This window comes from Stomoxys calcitrans, chromosome 4 (genome assembly GCF_963082655.1).
Source record: "Stomoxys calcitrans chromosome 4, idStoCalc2.1, whole genome shotgun sequence".
Taxonomy (NCBI): domain Eukaryota; kingdom Metazoa; phylum Arthropoda; class Insecta; order Diptera; family Muscidae; genus Stomoxys; species Stomoxys calcitrans.
In genome coordinates this window covers 11,478,558-11,501,646 of record NC_081555.1, presented here as the reverse complement: position 1 = coordinate 11,501,646, position 23,089 = coordinate 11,478,558, and the positions used below count along the sequence as shown (strand labels likewise).

The following is a 23,089-nucleotide window of genomic DNA, read 5'->3' as shown; positions in this document are numbered from 1 at the left end:
TGTCCGACCCTCCGTCTCACTCTCCGTCCGTTTGTGGAAATCAAGATCGCGATCGTTTGGCCCAATGACTTCAGTTCTGAGATAGATTCTTCGTAAAATATATGGACCAATTTGCGTTAACGGAGAATATAGGCGACGTATGAACCACGAGCTGTATGACGACGACAGCATAGTTACACGCATCAAAATACAACGGCTGCTTTGGCTAGGTCAAGTTGTCAGAATGGATGAAGAAGCTCCAGCAAAGAAGTCTTTTGAAGGCAAACACCAAACCAAAAGACCAAAAACCCGATGGAAAGATCAAGTTGTGGGAGACACCTCGAAACTTGGTGTCAGAGATTTCAGAATGAGCGCAGAAGATCGAGGCGCTTGGAACGCTATTCTACGTTCGGCTAGTGGAACAAATATTCTGTCATAGCAAATTAAAGTAAGTACGTAAGACTTCAGTTCTGACTTCCAACATCCGTGCAGAGAGTGATCTGATTTTCACATTTCTTTACGAAATTGGGGCAAATTTCTCACAAATCAAAGAGTGCTGTCAGATTCAATTTTAAGTTCAATGTTAAGGCACCTCCTTTTTATAGCCGAGTCTGAAAGACGTGCCACAGAGCGACGCCTTTTTGGGGAGAAGTTTTTACAATGCAAAGTACCTCACAAATGTTTCGAAACCAGGCGTTTAGGGTGATAGGCGGACCTGCTAACCTCTGCGTTACGGTGACCTCCTGATCTAATTCGGTCTATCAATTGATATAGCTTCCATATGAACCGATTTTTACGTCCGATTTGGCTGAAATTTGGTCCAAGAACTGTTATGTCTTCCAAACCCATGCCGAGTATGATCGTTATTGGCCTTCAAACCAAAATAGTTCCCATGCTAACCGAATCCCACTTTTGTCCCCTTGAATCCCTAGAAACCTCACTTTTTATTCGATTTGGCACTTCCGTTACAACTTTCAGCAACCTTGCGAAGCATGATCTGGAACGGGCTATAAGTGATATAGACCCATAAATGCGGATAACCCACTTTGATTTCTTGAGACCATAGAAACCGCAATCAATTCCAAATTTCTGTTTGTTTCTCTTTCAAGACGAGTTCAATGATCTTTGCAAATGAAAACGGAAAGCCAGAGATCGCAACACACGCACCAATCACTATAGGACGCGTTTCGTAATTTTATTTAGAATTACGCATCAGCCATATTAGATGTGAAGGCTTCAAGGGCCGTACATTGGTATGTTGTACGTATACCGAATTTACTGCGAAAACGCCTCTATGATATAAATATCACATTAACCACGCTCGACAACCCTGTCTATTAGCTGTACTTTTTCCAACACTCAACATTGGTATATCGCTGAGACGTCTGGACGAGTGTACGACAGAGCTCTGAGCCATAAGTATAGTCATAAAAAAATTTGGAAAGTGGTTTGTCGTCTTCGAATCACAGGATTTATGTGGACAATATGGCTGCCCTCAAGATTTTGGGTTCAAGGACAGTGAGGTTGAAGTGCGTGGCGAAACGTTTGGAATGCTTTAACTCTGCATGAATGTATTCCTGGAAGCGAGAAGGCGGACGAATATGCCAGGGGCTCCTCCAACGGCAGCGAACTTGTCGCTGGACTAGTAAAACTTCCATTTGTCGAACTATTGAACATAACTGAGGGGTTGGCCAGTAAGGAGGCGCTATCAATGTGGGAGTCTTTTCATACGCACATACGCAATGTAATGCCGGACTGCCAGACAACTCTAGTCCACCGTCAACCGAGAAAGGTCGAAGGAACTGCTGGCCTTTGATAAGAGGCCACTGAGTAATAGTGCAAGAGTTATAGCCGACTGAACTCACGTTTCATGGTGGGCTACCCATTCAACCCAAAACCTAGCCAGATTATGTACAAATTTAAAGTTTCTAGAATAAATTGCGCTGCGAGCACGCTAAGGACTTACAATCATTTTAAGTAATAATCATAAATTTCTCTGGTTTATCAATGCCCGATCATCCGTCTCACAGAGGGATGGGGAAAAAAAGTAAAATAAGTAGGTAATTTCTGAACCCATAAAGATATTTTTACGAAATTTCGATGTTAATTAGTAATCTCCTCCTTCGTACTAGTCACCCTTTTTCCAATGTTCATTAGTTCGAATACGTGGCACGAATGCAATTTCGTCCTACCGTCGACCGAAAGAGGACGAAGAAACTGCTGACCTTTGATAAGAGGTCGCAGAGTACTATTACAGGAGTTATAACCGAATGAACTCACGTGTCATGGCGGGTTACTCATTCAAACTAAACCTAACCAGATTATGTACAAAACTCAAAGATTCTAGAATAAATAGCGCCGCAAGCAGGCTAAGTAGTTATTAGCATTTTAAGTTGTAGTCATAAATTTCCCTGGGCTATCAATGTCCGTTCGTCCTCCAGGGGGATGGTAAATTAAAAGTGAAGTAATTCCGTCATTTCTGAATGAATATATATTTTTATGAAATTTAGGAGTTAACTAGATTGTGTACAAAATTCCAGACCCCTAGCAGAAATGGGTCTTTGATAGGCCACTAATTTACATGCATTTTAAGTTTCTGTTACAAAATTTGGTTTTTTCAAGGACTTTTATTAAATGTTTCTAGATAGGTCAATAGAGCAAACTTCAAAAAAAAAGGGAGTTACCCTTAACCTAAGACAAAAGGTTCCCAAGATTTTGCCATCTATTAGACAAAATCATGACGATAATTAAAATGTGTCAGTACCTTTCGTTAGAAGGTTGTTAGGAGGTTTCTTGAAGTTAGTACGGCATCCCGATAAAACTCGAAGATGATCTCGTCATGTATGTCCGTCTGCTTGTTGCTACCACGCTACAGTCTTTAAAAACAGAGATATTGAGCAGAAACTTTGCATAGATACTTTTTTTTACCCATAGCCATGGTTCGAACCATATCTTGATATAGCCCCTATATAAGACTGATCTTCCGATTCAAGTTTTTTCTTCCATAGATAGCGATATCTGTGCCGAATATGGTGCAGATCAGTCCAATCTCTCTTACACCCATAAAAGCCGAATTTATTACTAGATTTTAATGAAACAGCGGATTATCGCCGACTATGGTTCAGATCGTGCCATATTTGGTTTTAGCTGTCATATTGACCAATGCGCTCGTAAAAAGCGTGTTTATTACCCAATTTTGCAGAAATTTGATACAGTGAGTTGTATTAGGATCCTAACCATATCTCCTATAGATCAATTTCCCGATTGACGGCCTTGAACCATAAAAAGCCAATTTTTTAACGATTTCGTTGAAATTGCGGACTTTTCCCAATGTTTTCGTGGTAATTTTCCAAGTTTTTTGGTAAAACATTTCTGTTTTTTCCTACATGGGCATAAGTCGATATTTGCTATGGATATTTTTCAATTTGTGGAGTCACTCTAGCTTTTAGTCGCTGGTAGTCATTGTTCACGTGAGGGAAACTGAAGGGATAAGAGAGCACTATAAGGAACTCCATTTTTAATAAATATCCTGTCTAAAATCCATGCGAAATTTAATATAAATAAGGGCTTAAAAACAAAACAAAATAAAATAATCAGACTAAGAGACCTTTTCTCTGATTTCTGAAATGAGAAAAAATGGGGTCGAAATTTGATTTAATCGGGGCAATGGTAATTTTGTGCTAGGCATGATTTTTCTTTGTATGTCTGTCCATCTGTCCGTTTGCTAGTCTATATTTTTACTTAGAAACCTGATAGTTGAAGTTATGGCAAGATGATGTTAGAAAAAAAAATGATGCCCATCAATGAGAGTCGATAGGCTTCAAAGGGAATGTTTGTTTCATTCGCTTAATTACTTACTAATGATATACACATGGGGGTGGTAGGGGTATTTGTGCCTACATTTGATACTCATATTGGGCTGAACGCGATCTCCTTGCACCCGAGTACCAACGATACGGCAACTGCTGATTACTCGCCGACGGTGAGGTAAGTCCAGGCTGTCCATAGTTATTTAAAGACCATGTACTTGAACGTGCACCAGGGCTACGAGCCAATTGAACTCTCAAATTAGCAAAACCCTGCTAGGATGACGGTGATGTTGTTGAACCGGTAATATCCGCCGTATTGAGCCGTGACAAACGTCTGGCGTAGAGAGCCAACGATTTTTGACTGGCATTTGTTGCCGCTGCCGCCGTTCCAGGACTTATGGCATCTGCATAGGCATCGGGACTGAAGCGTACGCGACTGTGTGATGATATCGATCCTTCTTTGGCACTTAAATACGAACTATCATCACTGGTCAACGAATCGGGTGGTGTGGGATTTGTGGGCGTACTACCGGCTGTACCTCCTGCACTACTATTTGTGGGTATTGCTGCCGAACCATTGAGCGGAGCACCGTTAGGTGTCTTATAGTTATTGTACTTTTTCAATGAGGAACGTAGTTTAGTGCCCACCCCTGTCATAAATGCCAAATTGTTTTGATCGAAGGGCAAACTATCGGGTCTTTCAGGTATTATGCGTGAAGCAGCAGTGGCGTGAGATGATTTCGTTTTGGGCGCTGTGGGCGCCGGTGAGGGAGGAGAAGTCTTCATATTGATGGGAGACATGGGCGTGGAACGTGACCTAGTGTAAATTGTGCGCTGCGGCGTATGATGCAACGAAGAAGCCCCTCCACCACCGCCACCGCTATCCCTATACTGATAGAGAGGCTTGTGCAGGGGACTTGTATTAAATGGAAGATTTTCATAGTCTCTCATGCGATTGAGCGAAGAAATGTCACTGCGATTATTTGTCATAAAACGATGTGAAGGCTTGGGGGAGCTTTTATACAGTTCCTGTTTGCTGGGTGGCGGTACCACACCTGTGGGCAAGGCAGGATCTCGATAGGGTCCATAGTCGGCGTGTGGAAGAGCAGCCATATTATTGTATTCATAGGGATGGGTGGTGGTCTCGTCATAGTCTATGGCATAGCCTTGATTGTAATTGGAATTATTAGATATTGTCGAAGGAGTGCGACGATGACCAGCTGCTGTCACCCCCATTTGAGGTACCCGGGGTGGAGGAGTTCTTACCACCGGTGGAGAGGCATGATGTTGTTGCGGTGCAGGAGGTGGTGGTGGTTGTGGTTCATAATTGTAATCATAATAATTGGGCAAACGATGATTATAGTCATACGAATAGTCGGGATAGGATTTACAATCACGTTCATAGGTCATTTGATGCTCGGGGCGATAGGGAAAATAATTGGAACCTGGAAAGAAAAACAATTATGAAGGATCAATGAGGGATTGGAAAGATTTGTTTGAGGTGAATAGATATGTGAAGCTAAAATAATATGAAGAATTATAAACAAACCAAAAACCAAGAGCTTTTCATTCCTCATAGTTTCTTCAACTACATTCACCAGGGGCCAAAAATGGCCCGTGAGTGAATTCAGCTAATTGGCTATAAATTTTCATCATACTTTCGATAAGTCGTCAAACATTTCAGTAATAAAAATATTTAAGAATTTACAAGCATAATTAAGTTATTTCACACGTACATAGACCTCTTCCATCGAGGCACATTAGGGTGGGTCGAGTGTGACGGTTGTAAAAATTAAATGTACGACAAATTTTATCCAAGAATCCAAGGGTCTAAAACAGTGGTGGGCAAATATACACTTACTAATGCTCATTTTTGTGTACATGTACAAGAACAAAAGCCCATGGGCTTGGAAAATGAGCCCATCATTCTTTTAAAATTAAAATCGAATTTCTCGAAGTTTGGTTTATTTCGGAGAAAAAAATGCGGTTAAAAACCGAGAGCTCGAGTTCTATTTTGAAACCATGTTTTCTTGGGAAAATTTTCTTAAAATTTGTCGTTAATTAGATGTTGACAAACGCTTGGTGAATGTTTTTCGGGACTTATAAATTACCCACTCCAGATTACATGCAAGTATGTGTATTATGGGTAAGCGTGTATCCCCTACACTCTTCTTTCGTTCCTTAATAAGTGATCTAGTTACAAAAACCCTTATCTTCCTCCTGTACCTCCTCCAACTAAAGTATCTCAATGGGCCAAACTTGACCTACAAGTCAATTCACCTTATTGGTAGGCTAGCCATTCCACCTAATCTAAACTACGAATTTCCATAAAACTTTCCAAGAATTTCTTAAGTCTTTCAGTTTTGAACTGCAATATTTTAAGGATTTCAAGTTTGGAATAAAAATTCCACGTTTTCGTTTTTACTTACCCAAATACCCTGCCCTATGCGCTCCAGCACCATAAGCACCACCATCATTGGAAAAACTTGGTCCATTTCTTAGAAAATCTTTGGGTTTAAACATTGACTGTTGTGTTCCACCACCGCCTGTTATATCCACTTGGCCGCCCAAACGAAAGTCGCGAAATGACTTTTCTAGGGGCAAATTATCTTCTTGTTCAGAATACTCCAGATTTTCTGTAAACGAAGAAGTGCTGATTTTTCTACGCGGTGAAGGTGTTGGCGGTTGTGTATGGCTACCCAACGAGGAAGACAATATACCCGATGTATTGTTGGTAAAATTCGATCCCAGACCACTTGTTGTAGTCGTCGATATAGTTGAGGGCATTTTACGAATTTGTTGCAGTTGTTGTGCATAATGTTGTGGTGTAGGTGGTTGGGTGACACTCTTCCCATGGTGATGATGAAGCTGATGATGTTGAGCCGCCGATGAGGGTGTTGCCGAAATGGCATGACTGGATAGACCCAATGGTGTATTGTATTTGTGATAGGGTGTAGGTGAATCTGTTGCTGCGTAGGATTGTTTTTGCTTTTGTTGCGCCAGTGGGGAGTCAGTTACAGTGCCAGAGCCACCATGTCGTCTGGGGGAACCTGGGGCCTCAGAGGGCTCATAGGTTAGAGAGCTCAGCGCCGTTCTGAAATAAAAGTTAAATAAAAAAATGTTGAAAAAAAAATTTTTTTTAAAAAAAATGCATTTTTTATACAAAAATTTCCAATGAATTTTTTTAAGGAAATTTCAAAGGAAGTTTTTCAAAAAAAATTCATTGGAAATTTTCTATAAAAAATGTCATTTAAAACGTTTTTATAATAAATGTCATATAACATTTGTCCATAAAAACTTTCATTCAAAATTTTTCTGTGAAAAAAATTTCGTTTGAAAATTTTTTACAAAAATTTCGGTTTGAAAATTTAAAAAAAAAAATTAACCTTAAAATTTCTAAAATTCAAAAATGAAATTATTGTTACAAATTTTTGAAAATGAAAATTTTGTAAAAAAATTTTGAAATTGAAATTTTGTAAAAAAAATTCGAAAAGTAAATTTTTGTAAGAAATTTTCAAAAATTAAATTTTTGTAAAAAAAATTCGAAAATTAATTTTATGTAAACAAAATTCAAAAATTAAATTTTTACAAAAAATATTGAAAATTTGAATTAAAAAAATTATTTAAAATGTTTTTAAATGCCAAAAATTTTCAAACATAACATTTTTGTAAAAAAATTTCAAACCTTTTTTTTTTTAAATTTCAAACTGAAATTTTTGTAAAAAATTTCAAACATGCAATTTTGGGTGTCGTCATTCCGTTTGTAACACCTCGAAATAGGCGTCTAAGACCCCATAAAGTATATATATTCTTGATCCTAATGACATTTTAAGTCGATCTAGCCATGTTCGTCCGTCTGTCGAAAGCACGCTAACTTTCGAAGGAGTAAAGCTAGGCGCTTGAAATTTTTCGCAAACACTTCTTATTAGTGTAAGTCGGTTGGGATTTTAAATGGGCCAAATCGGTCCATGTTTTGATATAGCTGCCATATAAACCGATCTTTGGTCTTGATTTTTTGATCTTCTAGAGGGCGCAAATCGTAACCGACTTTGCTGAAATTTTGTGTTTCGGTGTCACTTCCAAGAACTTTGCCAAGTATGATCTAAATCGGTTGAAAACCTGATAGCGCCGCCATAAACCGATCTCCCGATTAGACTTCTTGAGCCCTCTAGAGGGCGAAATTACTATCCCATTTGGCTGAAATTTTGCTTGACGCGTTTCGTTATGACTTCCAACAACTGTGCAAAGTATGATTCAAATCGGTTCATAACCTGATATAGCTGCCATACAAACCGATCTTGGGTCTTGACTTCTTGAGCTTCTAGAGGGCGCAATTCCTATGCGATATGGCTGCAATTTTGGACATGGTGTTTCGGTATTACTTTTAACAACTTTGAAAAGTATGATTGAAATCGGTTCATAACCTAATATAGCCGCCATATAACCAATCTCCAGATTAGACTTCTTGGGTTTCTTATCCAATATGGTTGAAATTTTGCATATGTCGTTTTGGTATGACTTCCAACAACTGTTCCAAGTATGGTCTAAATCGGCATATAACCTGATATAGAGCCATATAAACCGATCTCCTAGTTTGACTTTTTGAGCTTCTGAAGGGCGCAATTATTCGATTTGGCTGAAATTTTGGAGGTGGTGTTTTTCCATGACTGGTGTTTTTCTATTTGTAAAAGTCATTCAAATAAAATATATATATATAAAGGGTCCGAAGCCCAAAAAAGCTTTATTTTTAAGCCGATTTAAATATGGTTCAGATCGGACTATATTTAGGTGTAGCTGTCATATAGACCGATCTGCCGATAAAGGGTCAGCCCATAAAAGCTTTATTTATTACCCAATTTCGTTGAAATTTGTAACAGTGAGTTTTTTAAAGCTTCCCGACATCTGATCTAAATATGGTTTAGATCGGACTATATTTAGATATAGCTCCCATATAGACCGATTTCCCGATAAAGGGTCTGAAGCCCATAAAAGCTTAATTTTTAAAACGATTTCGCTGAAATTTTAAACAGTGAGTTGTTTAAGGCCTCCCGCCATCTGACCAAAATATGGTGCAGATCGGACTATATTTAGATTTAGCTGCCATATAGACCGATCTGCCGATAAAGGGTCTGAAGCCCATAAAAGCTTTATTTTTTATCCGATTTCGCTGAAATTTGAAACAGTGAGTAGTTTTAAGCTTCCCAATATCCGACCCAAATATGGTTCAGATCCGACTATATTTAGATATAGCTGCCATATAGACCAATCTCCCGATAAAGGGTCTGAAGCCCATAAAAGTTTTATTTTTTAACCGATTTCGCTGAAATTTGAAACAATGGGCTTTTTAAAGCCTCCCGAAATCTGACTTGAATACGGTTCAGGTCGGACTATATTTGGATATAGCTGCCATATAGACCGATCCCCCGATAAAGGGTCTGAAGCCCATAAAAGCTTAATTTTTAAAACGATTTCGCTGAAATTTTAAACAGTGAGTTGTTTAAGGCCTCCCGCCATCTGACCAAAATATGGTGCAGATCGGACTATATTTAGATTTAGCTACCATATAGACCGATCTGCCGATAAAGGGTCTGAAGCCCATAAAAGCTTTATTTTTTATCCGATTTCGCTGAAATTGGAAACAGTGAGTAGTTTTAAGCTTCCCAATATCCGACCCAAATATGGTTCAGATCCGACTATATTTAGATATAGCTGCCATATAGACCAATCTCCCGATAAAGGGTCTGAAGCCCATAAAAGTTTTATTTTTTAACCGATTTCGCTGAAATTTGAAACAATGGGCTTTTTAAAGCCTCCCGAAATCTGACTTGAATACGGTTCAGGTCGGACTATATTTGGATATAGCTGCCATATAGACCGATCCCCCGATAAAGGGTCTGAAGCCAATAAAAGCTTTACTTATTACCCAATTTCGCTGAAATTTTAAACAGTGAGTAGTTTTAGGCCTCGCAACATCCGACCTAAATATTTAGGGTTTACATATATACCCAAGGTAGTGGGTATCCAAAGTTCGGCCCGGCCCGGAACTTAAAGCCTTTTTACTTCTTTTTCATTGATATTCCACTTACCTATTACGATTACCAGTCCCATGATAAGTATTCGCGGCAAATCTGCGATCATCGGTTGCCGTTACTTTGGGCAGTTCCATTTCTATGGGTGCTGCTTTCAAGGCGGGTACATCACTCAACAATGTTGGATGAAATGGTGAAACGTTAGACATGCGCACATCATAGCCAGCAGCCACACCGGCCAAAAGGGCAGCCATATTGTAGAGCAAGACTTCTATAACGGAAAGCTTGGGCTTGCGTATGGCATCGCCGGCATACAGAGTGGGCATGGGTATATTGGAAGTGAAACGACTTAGTAAATAAGGATTTGGAGACATTATAGGAAGATTTGGACCACCGCCGGACAAAGTGTGTATGGGGGAACACCAATCATCCTTGGAACTGTAGCCTGCCAGGGCGAAATGGAGGTTAGCATTTTGATGAGAGAGAAAAGAATTGGAAACAAAATTATTGGTAATTTGTCTAAGGTGGAAGGGGGGGATAATAACATACGTGTGGGGTTTTATTGTGGCCTTTACCAAGTTTTTGTTTTGTATAATTTTTCATATTTAAATTTTAGATATGTTATAAATAAAACCAGTTTGTTTGTTTTTTTTTTTGGTTATTTTTTTAAGTTTTTATTTTTGTTTGGTTTTTGTTGTTTTTTTTAGTAAGATTTTGTGTATTTTTAAAATTTTTTTCTAAATAGTTTAGTTTCTTTATCGATTTCTTGCTTATTCGTTGATTTTGTGTGTGTTTGTTGTTGTTTTTTTTTAATATGGAATATTTCTTTAAACTAAATTAACTTTTTAACTAAATCTAAAAATAATATCTTAATTACTTAAAAAACTTAAAAATAATTAAAACAAATTTTCGTTTACTTTCTCAAATAGACTATATATAAAAAAACAAGAATTAGCATAGCAAAAATACATAAAATAAAACTAGAAGAAACAAAGAAAAAACAGTGTTCTAAAGCACTCGACGTTTACAAATTTCTGTTGTTGTGGTGGTTGGTTTCTGAAATAAAATACAAACAAATAATAGACAAAACATGGGGGTTTTTTTAAATAATACAAAAATTAAAACATTTTTTTAAATCACAGTATTTTGTTAAGCAGAGAAAATCATATAAGAAAATTAAAAAAAAAAAAAAATAATAGAAAAAAAAATAAATATGAAATTTTGCAAATTAAGTTTAGAATTTGAGAATTCATAATTGCCATATACAAAGGGGGGAGTTTATGCTTAAAAAACTAAAAAAAAAATAATAATAATAAAATAAACAAAATAATACAGTTTCTGTTGTTTGTTTTACTTTTGTTACATTAACAAAATAAAAAATTTTAATTACAAAAAAAATTCAAAATAACTTTGAAGAGTAAAACATAAGTAATTGTAGTCAATTGCAATATGAAGTTTTTAAAAAATAAATGTGTGAACAACGTCGGGCATAATTTAATTTACAAGCATGTATAAGAGTACAAATTTGTTGCATAAAAATCAATAGAAAGTCAAATTGAATTTTTTGAAAAAGTTTTGGCTAAAAATAGGGGTTATGAAAAAATCAAAAAAAAAAAAAAAAAATAAAAACCAAAATGGGAAAGAATTTTTAATGCACCTTAAGGACTTAGCGGCGTCGACAGATGAAACCATGCAATGTGTAATTTGGCAAATTAAAATTTTTCTTCTTTAGATGAGGTTTCTAATTGCCTTAACTGCAAGGCATCTTTACTACCACATTTCAAACTGAAGACAACGACATCATCAGGACTAAAATAATTTTTTTCCAATATTCTATTGCAACAAACATTCTTGGCAAAATTTTGTTTCTATAGAAAGGAAAGCCAGATATTACAACACACCAACCACTGTGGGATGCGTTTTGCCGTAGGTTAGAGGAATTATTCAACAACATTAGATATGGAGGCTTCAAGGTAGAGCGGGCAAACCATCGATAATCGGAACATTCGATATTTCTCATAATAAATATCGATAGTATTAATACTATCGCTTCTTTCCCATCACCTATACTTCAAACTAGAGCTGGCAAACATTCGATATTTTCGATAGTTTTAATAATAAATATCGATACTATCGTTAAATTCCCATCATCTATATTTCAAACGAAAAAGAGAAGTAAAAATCATGGGATCGATTTATAAAGAAGCAATATCAATGCACAGACCAAATAAAACCAAGATTAACAAAGTCAGTGAGTGTGAGAACATTGTACAAAAAGTTAGTCTAAACGAATGAAAATTGCGCCCTCTATAGGTGCAATGTATTTTAAAGGATACATTCAGTGTCGGATTGCTTATTTTTGTTTAGTTTTGCAAAAAAATTTAACTTTTGCAATAGTATCCATCGGAAAAATATCAATCGAAATTGAGATAAAAAATTTAATATCGATAGTGCCATCGATATTTTGCCAGCTCTACTTCAAATGAAAAAGAAAAGTAAAATTCAGGAGACCGTTTTATATAGAATCAACATTAATGCACAGGCCGAATGAAACCAAATCTAATAGTCATTTAGAAGTCATTGCTCAAAATGTAAGCCCATTCAGATGAAAATTACGCCCTTTATAGGTGCAATGTATCATAAAGGATACATTCAGTGTCGGATCACATATTTGTCTTTCATTTTCCAAAAAAATGGAAGGAAAAATACCAATCGACATTCAGATAAAAAATAAAATATCGATGGTGCCAAATATCAAGCGATATTCAGTACAAAAAATTAAATATCGATAGTGCCTTCGATATTTTGCCAGCTCTACTTCAAGGACCATATATTGCTAGGTTGTACTTATATCGCGAAAACGTATTTACGATGTAAGTACTAGAGCTGACAGAGTATCGAAGTCGAATATCGATACCATCAATATTTTATTTTTTGTCTAAATATAAATTTTTTTGCAAAATTGAACAAAAATAGGCAATACGTCACTGAATGTATCCTTTAAGTTACATTGCACCTGCAGAGGGCGCAATTTTCATTCGGTTAGGTTAAAATTGTTTACAATGATTTACTTCATTCTCATGACTCCCAACTGACTTTATTAAATTTAATTTTATTCGTTCTGTGCCAGGATTCACTAATAGAAGGTTAGGTCACATGCAAAAACACAAAGTGGATAGGCCCCATAAACATCATTAAGGATGTCAAATCTGACGATTGAAAATGTCATCATATAGGAGAAAACGTAAACAAAGAATGAATGTAAAAAGAGAACAAGTTGACATCCTCAATGCCAGGATTCACTAATAGAAGGTTAGGTCACATGCAAAAACACAAAGTGGATAGGCCCCATAAACATCATTAAGGATGTCAAATCTGACGATTGAAAATGTCATCATATAGGAGAAAACGTAAACAAAGAATGAATGTAAAAAGAGAACAAGTTGACATCCTCAATGCCAAGTACTGCCAAATATTAAAAAAAAAGTATATCGGCTGATCGCTTGGCTTAACCTTATTCAGTGAATCCTGCCTCAATGCCAAGTACTGCCAAATATTAAAAAAAAAGTATATCGGCTGATCGCTTGGCTTAACCTTATTCAGTGAATCCTGGTTCTGTGCTTTGATTTTGGTTCTATATAGATGAGGGGAAAATAACGATACTATCTATACTATGGATATTTTTTATGAGAAATATCGAATATTGCGATTATCGATAGTTTACCAGCTCTAGTAAGTACAACACTAATCAAGTTTGACAGATAGTGTGAAAGGTTGGGCCGAATATCAAGAAACCCGAGGGGATGGTGGAATTATTGATGGAGACATATTTTCCAGGCAGCCAGGAAGAGGACGACGATCAGGACTTCGTAATACACACAAGGGCTGAATCCATGGAAGATCTCATGGATCTCAGGTGGCATCATTGACAAGTGGAAGATAGTGTGGGCGATTCGCACTTTCCAGGCGCTTAAATCGGCTAATCCGGCATCATAGGTGTAAGTGGCCCTTGGGGCGATTCAGTATTCACGGGATAAGGTAAAGCCAACCGATCAGCCGACATACAATTTTTTTTAATTTTGGGCAGTACTTGGCATTAAGGATGTCAACTTGTTGTCTTTTTACATTCATTTTTTTGTCTTCTATATGATGACATTTTCAATCGGCAGATTTGACAACCTTAATGATGTTCATGGGGTCTATCCACTTGATGTTTTCGAAGTGACTTAATCTTCTTTTAGTGAATCCTGGGGGCGATTGTTTTTAGTTTAAACACTGGAGAGACTGGTAAACCTGAAGATGAGTGTGCGACTGACAACGTAGAAATTCAGTGAGGCACAACATGTCTCGTCGACAGAAGGAGTACACGATAGCGGGCTTCCTGGTTATTGAGTCGGCTTTTGGCAACGTGGTGATAGGGTAGTTAGTCCCCGCCCTGGACCGCAAGGGGACCAACCCGAGTGTCTCCCGGCGGACGGATAATATGCCTTGCAGCAGGGTTGTTAAAGTGGACTTGAGGGAAAGAGTGGTCAGAAGGCTTTTGACAAGGGAAACGCCTCCGGGTGGGGTGTTCTTGCCGATTCTCTGGAACCTACTTTTAAATAAAATCATATTGAATTCAACGGAGATGGCATGAAACTGCTCGCTTATGCAGATGACACAGTTGAATATAATCGAAAAACTAGTAAAAAATATACCATTTGAGAACAGATAGAGACAACTCTTAGAAATTTGAAATCGTAAGAGCTGAGCTGTCATCTAGATGATGTGTATCCGGCGCCTCTTGTCAGGGCCCTAAATTCGGTCACCTAGGCATTTCGAAAAATTGTTCGGGCTGCCCTAATCTTCATTTGCCAAGTCTTCCATGGATGCAGGAGGTTGGCTGAGGAGGGTCTCGGAATACTTGTCGCCAATACCGATTCGGGAATGGTTGTTCCGGATTCGATTTCTCGAATTGAAGGATTGGGAGGCGAATACTGTGTTTGAGTTGGATAAGATCTCGGTCTTCACTGACGGCTCTAGCATGGTGTCGGAAACGGGACTGCGGGTTTACTCGGAGACACTCGACATCAATATGTCAGTTGGACTGCCGGACGAATGCAATTAATATATTTTTTGGCAATTAAATGGTTAATGTTACTTTTTCATTAAAAATTTCCTGTGTTGAAATTTTTCAAAATTTCTCAATGGTAACTCTGGTTACACCTTTGACATTTGATCCTTTATTTTTACTCTTGGACAAAGAGGTAAACCGGACAAGGCTTATTGGTATGAGAAAAATCTTCCTGCTGCTCCTTAAAGGGATTTGATGGAGGACTTAGGTTTTATTTCATCAAATTACTTAGTTTTCTTCATAACCCCTCTTTCTTCATAACCTCTCTTTACATAAATAAAAATTTGATTTGAATTTTTATACAAAAAAAAACTGTTTAACTTTAAAAGTTATACCTATAAAAATGCAATCGTATAAAAATGTATTAAACTAATACATATCTTAAATAACTAAATGCAATTCATATTTAATTTGATTATAAAAACGGCACTTTGTTGTAGTAGTTTCATATAAAAAATAAAAAAAAATATAATATGGTCTCTAGAAGTTAGTTTTTCAAGAAAAAAAGTCTTAATGGCTTTAATAACGGCTTGATAAGCATGACAGCAAATGTATTCATTATCATCTTTCTCTCTCTCTCGCCCTTTCTCTGATTGTGTTGCTAGGGTGATGCTTCCCTGTATCTCTCGCTCTCTCTCTCTTTCACTCAAGCTCTGGCTAAGCTTTAACTAATAGTTACTTGGGTTTGTGTAAAACTAACCATAACCATAGGAAAACTAATACCCTCTCTCTCTCTCTCTTTCATTTCATTAAAGTTAAACGTTAACAGTTATGTTATCGTATTAATATGCATCTCTCTTCTCAGTTCGTTGTTCTAGGAGGGGGTTAAGAAATCATTACTTAAAAAAAAATATTCAAAGGCAGGTTGTCTGGTTTCCTTTTGTGTTTGAGTGTGAGTGGTGGTGGCTGTTGGCCCCCCCTCTCTAACTTTAAACCGTTTCCAATTGATCACATGATTTGGTACGCTGTGGTGAAATTCTTATGGAATCTCTATTCAAGTCTTGAGAATTCTCAAATAATTTGTAAGAACTTTTGGATTTTTGATACTTCTTTTTGGAGCGACTCAAAGAGCCCAAATTAAAGAAATTCATTAGACTCTTAAATTTAGCCGAACTGGAGGAATGATTTTGATTAGAACTGCCGCCATCGCTGTCTGTGGCAGTAGTAGCTGTTGAGGTTGCCGAAGTTGAGTGTTTCTTTTTCGATTTTTTCTTATCGTCTTTGGCTTGTTTCATGGCCATTTGATGTTGCTGTTTAGTTTGCTGCAACAATAGTTGTTCTTTCATTTTTATCACTTCCGGATCTGGTTGGACATCCAGAAATTTTCTAGTGGCAAATATGGAGTTTTCATTTATAAACAATGTGGAAAACTGATCCTCGTTTATGTGGGGTGTCATAATATTCTCATTATCTGAACAATAGGTGGCAAAGCTAAAGGAGGAGTTGACATCACCCACCACCCCCTCATCGAATGAGCCCATGTGAGAGGAGTTATTGCGAGAACTATTGTTCGAACTATTGGTGTTGTTATTGTTGTTGCTATTGCTCAAATGAAATGTCACCATTGAGGATTTACGTGATGCCTGGTGAGAACTACTCATGGAATTGTCACGTGACGAGGATTCCATGGAATTTAGAGAGTCAAAGCGTTCTTCAGCCGTTTGGTTATTAAGATAAGGAAGATGTGAAGTTGGCTGTTGTTGTTCATTTATAGTTGTAGGCTTGCCATAGCTTTGCCCCTTGACTGGCGATTTCTCATAAGCATCGGAGGCTTTGCGAAAGAAAAGTTTTCTAGGAAATTGCGAACCTGAACCATTGCGACAAAATCTATGGTAATCAGATTCGTTGTCTTCCTCATCGAAATCTTCGGCTAATTGCGAGGTGGAGGAGTACATGGTTAGATTGACACTGGATTTCGAGCTAACCGGTTCAGATTTTTCCCAATAGTTAGCCCTTTGAAAGCTATTAGAGGTGGATGAAGGGGGATTTTGGGTATTTCTACCCGAAAAGATCTCATCTAAAGATTTTTGCATGGATTTATAGAACAGTCTGTCATAGGTGGCATCATCGGGATTGGAATTGAGCCACATAAGTGAGCTCTGTTGGGAACAGGTTTTTAGTATGGGATTCTCTCCCACCATCGGTGAGATTTCCGGTGATGTATAGGAACATTGTTGTCTGCGTGCCAAAGGCGATAGCCGACTGTCCAATGACAATTTCTTTCTCCCCGCCGGACTATTACCCAGACTACTGCTCTGCTTTAAATCATGAACAGGACTCTTGTCATGCGTTGATGGCAGCTGAGAATTATTGCGTAGAAATGTAAAACAACCCTTAGTTGTTGGTGTGGGTGAATCTTTGTCCAAATCAAAACCATTTCCAGTCAGCTGGAAAGTTAAAGGCAAAGGAGCTCCCCTAGAGGAAGAAGACGAGGAGAAAGTCAAAGAATCCAAACCCCTATCGTGTGATTTTGTTAGAACCTGCTTCTTTTTCGATGACCACGATGACTTTTTGGACTTTTTGCCCGTCGTCATGTTTGTGGTGATCGTACTAGAACTTGAATGAGAGGAACCGCAACTATTATTCAAACCAATCGTACAGTGATGGTTATGTTGTTGATGATAAGCCAATGGTGAGTGGCCGCTGGCCGATGATAATGATAATGTTGTATTAGAATGCAATAGTTGACAATTATTAATGTGATGGCTAGTTTTGTTGCTGTTGTTGTTATTATTATTATTATTATTATTGGCATTGATTAATGTAACAAAAGCTGTTGGTGGTAGATGATTGGTAGGAGAAGAAACCATGGACGATGATGAAGTAGAAGAACAGGATGTAGGTGATGATACAAAGGTATGTGGTATGATACCTTGCGGCGTTGTTGTTGTTGCATTCTTATTAATGTTAAAGCCATTCATATTGTTGTTGTTGCCATTGGGAGAGGAAGGCGTCGTTGAGGACGCTGCTAATTCACGTTGATGTCGTATTGTTCTCTTATCTAAATTGGGCGCACTCTTACTTATGGTGGTGACATTTGCATGCCACTCCGTTGCCTGCAGAGTGGTGTTCAAATGTGTTCGTTCTCGTTGATGCACTGTGGATGGACCCCAGGTTTTACCTTTAAAACCATCGGGACTCACTATAAATGAGGGTTTTTATTTATATATGGGAAAATAAAAAACGGGGAAAAAACAAAAAAAAAAAAAAACAAATTTAATAAAAATAAAATTTTAAAAATTATAAAAAAATGAAATACCACTATACCAAATATCTAAAATAAAAATGGAAATAAAAATCTACAAAACAACATTCCATATTTTTGATTATTTCTTTGTGGAAATGCCAAAAAGTAATATGAGGAAAAGATCCAAAGTTAACTTTATGAAAAGAAGAATTATTGTCATCTGAGCATTTTTTTTATTAATTTTTTAAAATTTATTTTCTCACTTCTTATTTAAAAAAAAATTATATTAAAATTTAATTTTTATAAAAAATTTTATTTCTTAGGCTGCCAAATTTTCATTTCCTAATCTCTGTGAAAATTGACAATATTTTATGCTTATAAAAATTGTTGTCAACTTTTTAAATTTGTGAAAATTTTACTTGGATATTTAGACACTCATCAAGTTATTGCAACTTCTAAATAATATATATAAACTATGTTGAAACCTAACCTTATCTAAAAACTGGTATTATCCCTTTGTTTTTTTATATTTTGAACTGTTATTAAATTGCCCAAAATGGCAGCTTTAGCAAGACCCCTCGCAAGACATAGATAATCAAAGTATGGCAACTCTATTTCAATTGCTCATCGCTTTAGTTCGTTTGTTTCCATCGTTCGTGGAGGTCGGTAATTTTTTACTAAATTAAATATAATAAACCGTGTAGAAAGTTTGGCAATTCATAAGCAAATAACGGTCCCGCTATCAGTAAAGCACAAAAATTGTGCAATTTATTATAAATTTGTCAGGTGTTTGTGCTCACTTTAATTGAAAAACATATTGCAAAACGTAGGCGCTTTTCAATTTAATTTTGCTGTGGTGGATTGAGACATGGTGAATTCCAAATGTAAACAAACATCTTCAGCCAGTGAGAGGTTGAGAAGCACAAGGTGGGAGACAAAAGGTTGTGTGTTCGACATGACGTTTTGACATTCTAGTAAGATATAAATAAACAAATATTGTCACAATTTATTTATAATAATTTTTTTGTAAAAATTTTAATTCTTTAGAACATTTTTAGAAAATGTCAAAAATTTGGCAAAACTGTATTTTACGGGGTGGTTCGCAAAAAATCTAATTTTTTGCATACACCCTAATTTTGACCCCAGGAACCCGAATATGAAATCCTTTTTTGAGGCTCAGGCACGTGGACCAACCTAGGGTCCAAAAACCCCCCCCCTCGGGTGAGGTAGTCCAACCTAGGCAATATGGGTATTAAATGAAAGATATTGATTAGTAGATTACGAATATGCAATCAAATGTCCAAAATTTTGACTCGGGAAGGACCTAAGGGGTCTTGAGAATCGAAGGAGTGAAGCTAGGCGCTTAAATGTTTACACAAATACTTCCTATTGATATAGGTCAGTTGGAATTGTAAATGGGCCAAATCGGTCCAATTTTAGATATAGCTCCCACATAAACCGATCTCTAGATTTTACTTCTAGAGCTTCTAGAGGGCGCAATTCTTATCTCATTTTGCTGAAATTGTGCATAATAACCTCCAACACACGTGCCAAGAATGGTTCAAATCGGCTCAAAACCTGATATAGCTCCTATATAAACCGATCTCCAGATTTTACTTCTTGAACCTCTAGAGGGCTTAACTTTCGTCCGATTTTGGTGAAATTTTGCACAATGACTTCTCCCATGAAATTGGACATACGTGCTAAGTACGGTTCAAATCGGCTTAAAACCTGATATAACTCCCATATTAAACGACCTCCCGATTTAACTTCTTAAGACTCTAGAGGGCGTAGTACTTATTCGATTTTGCTGAAAATTGGAACAGTCACTGTATAACAAACGTGCCAAATATGGTCTGAATCGGTCTAAACCCTGATATAGCTCCCATATAAACCGATCTCCTGACTTTACTTCTTGAGCCTCTAGGGGGCGTAATTCTTATCTGATTCGGCTGAAATTTTGAACTATGACGTCTTCAATGACATTTAATGGATACACCAAGTATCGCCGCGGGAAAGGGATGACCGTTGTTATTTAAAGGCAACAACTCGACTTGTCATATCAAGCATTATAGGCACTCAGTATTTTTGCCGGTGCCGCCCGACCTCTCACTGAGACTCTCCGCTCGATACCGCTGATTGTTCGCGACTGCCGTTGCAGCTACTCCGTTTGGGGCATTATACTGTCCGCAACCTGTGGAGGCGCCCGGAAGCTCGCAGCTAAGCTTTTCGTGACACTTATAAACACCACACAGATCGGACCTTAATGTTCCAGGCTGGGTGGTGCTGACAGCTGTCTCGTGCCGGGAAATTTAGGCTATCACCCACATTCGCACACTAATCCCTGGATAACGCCGAAAACAACGAACAACGAGATCAACATTTTATCATAAAACCGTGTTCTACGTTCAATTTCTTTAAATTTGAGCTCAGCGTTGTTCATTTTCTGTGCAATTGCATCAGAATGTGGTAATTCGGTCGTTATGGGCCATTTTTTCTTTGTAATTAAAAACCCCAAAACGACCACTTTGATCCATGTCAACTTTATCTTATTTATATTTATTGAAGTACGGCAACTCTAGTTGGTTATCTGTCCAGTTCGTGTGTTTCTATTGCTCGTGTCGGTCGACATTTTTTTTACGGTCTTTATTGCTAAATTGCGTAAAGTAAATAACGGTACAACAAACGATTAATCAAAAATTTATTATACTATTATTATACTATGTGCGGTTTTGTAGGCTTTAATAAAAGAAAAAAAACATTTTGCAAATCGTAGTTGTTCCTTCAATTATTCTTGGTGTGGTGAATTCGATGATTTAAAGGTGAATATCAAATGTAAACAAACATCTTCGTTTAGTGAGAGAGGAAGAGAGCTTAATGCACACGAAGGGAGAAAAAAGGGTATGTATCAACAAGAGAGGAAATAAATTGAGTTACATTTTTGATATTCAGTTGAAGAAATCAACAACGTGAAAAAAACTTGCAAATTATTCAATGATATGAGTCTCCAGATGAAAATAAGTTTATTAGTCAAGTTCTTCGTCGGCATCCTTTTTTAGGAAAATATAGGATGAAGGAAAAGAATTGTTATGCTATTGGAGCTATATCAAGTTATTCGATTCGGACTATAATTGAATTGAATGTTGGAGACTGTAGTAGAAGTCATTGTGTACAATTTAAGCCAATTCGAATAAGAATTGCGCTCTTTAGGGGCTCAAGAAGTAAACTAGGGGATAGGTTTATATTGGATCTGTATCAGGCTATTGACCGACCATATTTGTCGCGTATGTTGATGATTATGGGAGACGCCGTTGTACTAAATTTTATCCAAATCGGATAGTAATTGGGCCCTCTAGAGGCTTAAGAAGTCAAGATTCCAGATCAGTTTATACGGCAGGCATATCAGGTTATGAACCGTTTTGAACTATACTAAGCACAGTTGTTGGAAGTCATAACAAAACACGTCATGCAAAATTTCAATCAAATCCGATAGTAATTGCGCCCTCTAGAGGTTCAAGAATTGATGATCCACGATAGATTTAAATGGCAGCTATATCAGGCTATGGGCCGATTTGAACCATACTTAGAACAGTTGTTGGAAGTCATAACAGAACACGTCATGCAAAATTTCAGCCAAATTGGATAAGAATTGCGCCCCCTAGAGGCTCAAGAAGTCAAGATCCCAGATCGGTTTATATGGCAGCTATATCAGGTTATGGACCACACTAAGCACAGTTGTTGGAAGTCATAACAGAAAACGTTATGCAAAATTTCAGCTAAATCGGATAAGAACTACGCCCTCTAGAGACTCAAGAAGTCAAGATCCCCAGATTGACAGCTATATCAATACATGGACCGATTTGGCCCATTTACAATTCCAACCAACCAACACTCATAAGAAGTATTTGTTCAAAATTTCAATCCGGTAGCTTTACTTCTTCGAAAGTTAGCGTGCTTTCAATAGACAGACGGACGGACATGGCTAGATCGACTTAAAATGTCATGACGATCAAGAATATATATGGGGTCTAAGACGAATTTTTCGAGGAATTACAAATTCCTCGAAAGATGATGGAATGACTAGATTATTATACGCCCGACCTACGGTGCTGGGTATAATAATATCTGTTACCTCCCCTCCTAGTGCTGGCGACATTTGGAAGGTACTGTACCATTTGGTATGGCAGCCATTTCTACACAAAGAGGTGTCGCAATGCGCCACACCGTTCGGACTCGGCTTTAAAATGGAGATCTTATCATTGAGCTTAAACTTGAATCGGACAGCACTCAATGACATGTGAAAAGTTGGTCCCTGTTCCTTAATGGAATGTTCATGGGCAAATTTGCAAATTTTTCTTTTTTTTGTACTTCTGTAATAAGTTTTTCGAGAGTACAGCCACCTCGTATGCTCTACTTGCTACTTCATGCTTCGGCTGAAACAGAAGATACCCACACGAACGAAGTGCTGAAATAAATAGTCATAGTTTGTCCCTTAAAACCATAGATTTTGACATAGATATACCTATGTACAGCGGTCAAAAAAAGTATTCATCATTCAATGTTTTTTTTTTAATAAGTCTACAAAAGACAATTGGAATAAAAACATATTAAACTAATGATGCAGTAGTGCTTGTGTGATATATATGTACACAATTTCATTGTTTTTAAAGAAAAAAATAGTATTTATTGGAACAAAAAGGGTCATTTTACAGCTGAACACAAAAAATTAAACAAAAAAAGTATTCATCATTGCAAAAAAACAAAAAAATAAATAACATAATTTAAAAAAATTAATACTTTGTTATTCGACCACCGCGTCTTATAACTTCTTTTAAACGGTTTGACATCGATTGGACTAATTTAGCGGTTATATTTTGGTCTATATTAGTCCATTCCTCCATTATCACCTGTTGCATTTGACTCTTGCTCGAAAAATTGCGCGTTCTCAATTTGCGTTCGAGATGTTCCCAAA

At 37.2% G+C, this 23,089-nt stretch overlaps 1 protein-coding gene across 6 annotated transcripts in view; it reads right to left on the bottom strand.

The window, feature by feature from the left end:
- Positions 1–494: 494 nt before the first annotated feature.
- The window catches only part of LOC106087452 (uncharacterized), a 47,466-nt gene continuing 24,871 nt past the window's right edge, over positions 495–23,089 (bottom strand). For all 6 annotated transcript variants that reach the window (XM_059366490.1, XM_059366488.1, XM_059366487.1 and 3 more), the window contains exons 8-11: positions 17,803–18,072; positions 9,875–10,262; positions 6,218–6,882; positions 495–5,233 (exon numbers count right to left, since the gene is read on the bottom strand). In XM_059366490.1, coding sequence (XP_059222473.1) covers positions 4,062–5,233; positions 6,218–6,882; positions 9,875–10,262; positions 17,803–18,072 — 2,495 coding nt within the window. In that variant the 3' untranslated portion in view covers positions 495–4,061. The remainder of the gene's footprint in view (positions 5,234–6,217; positions 6,883–9,874; positions 10,263–17,802; positions 18,073–23,089) is intronic.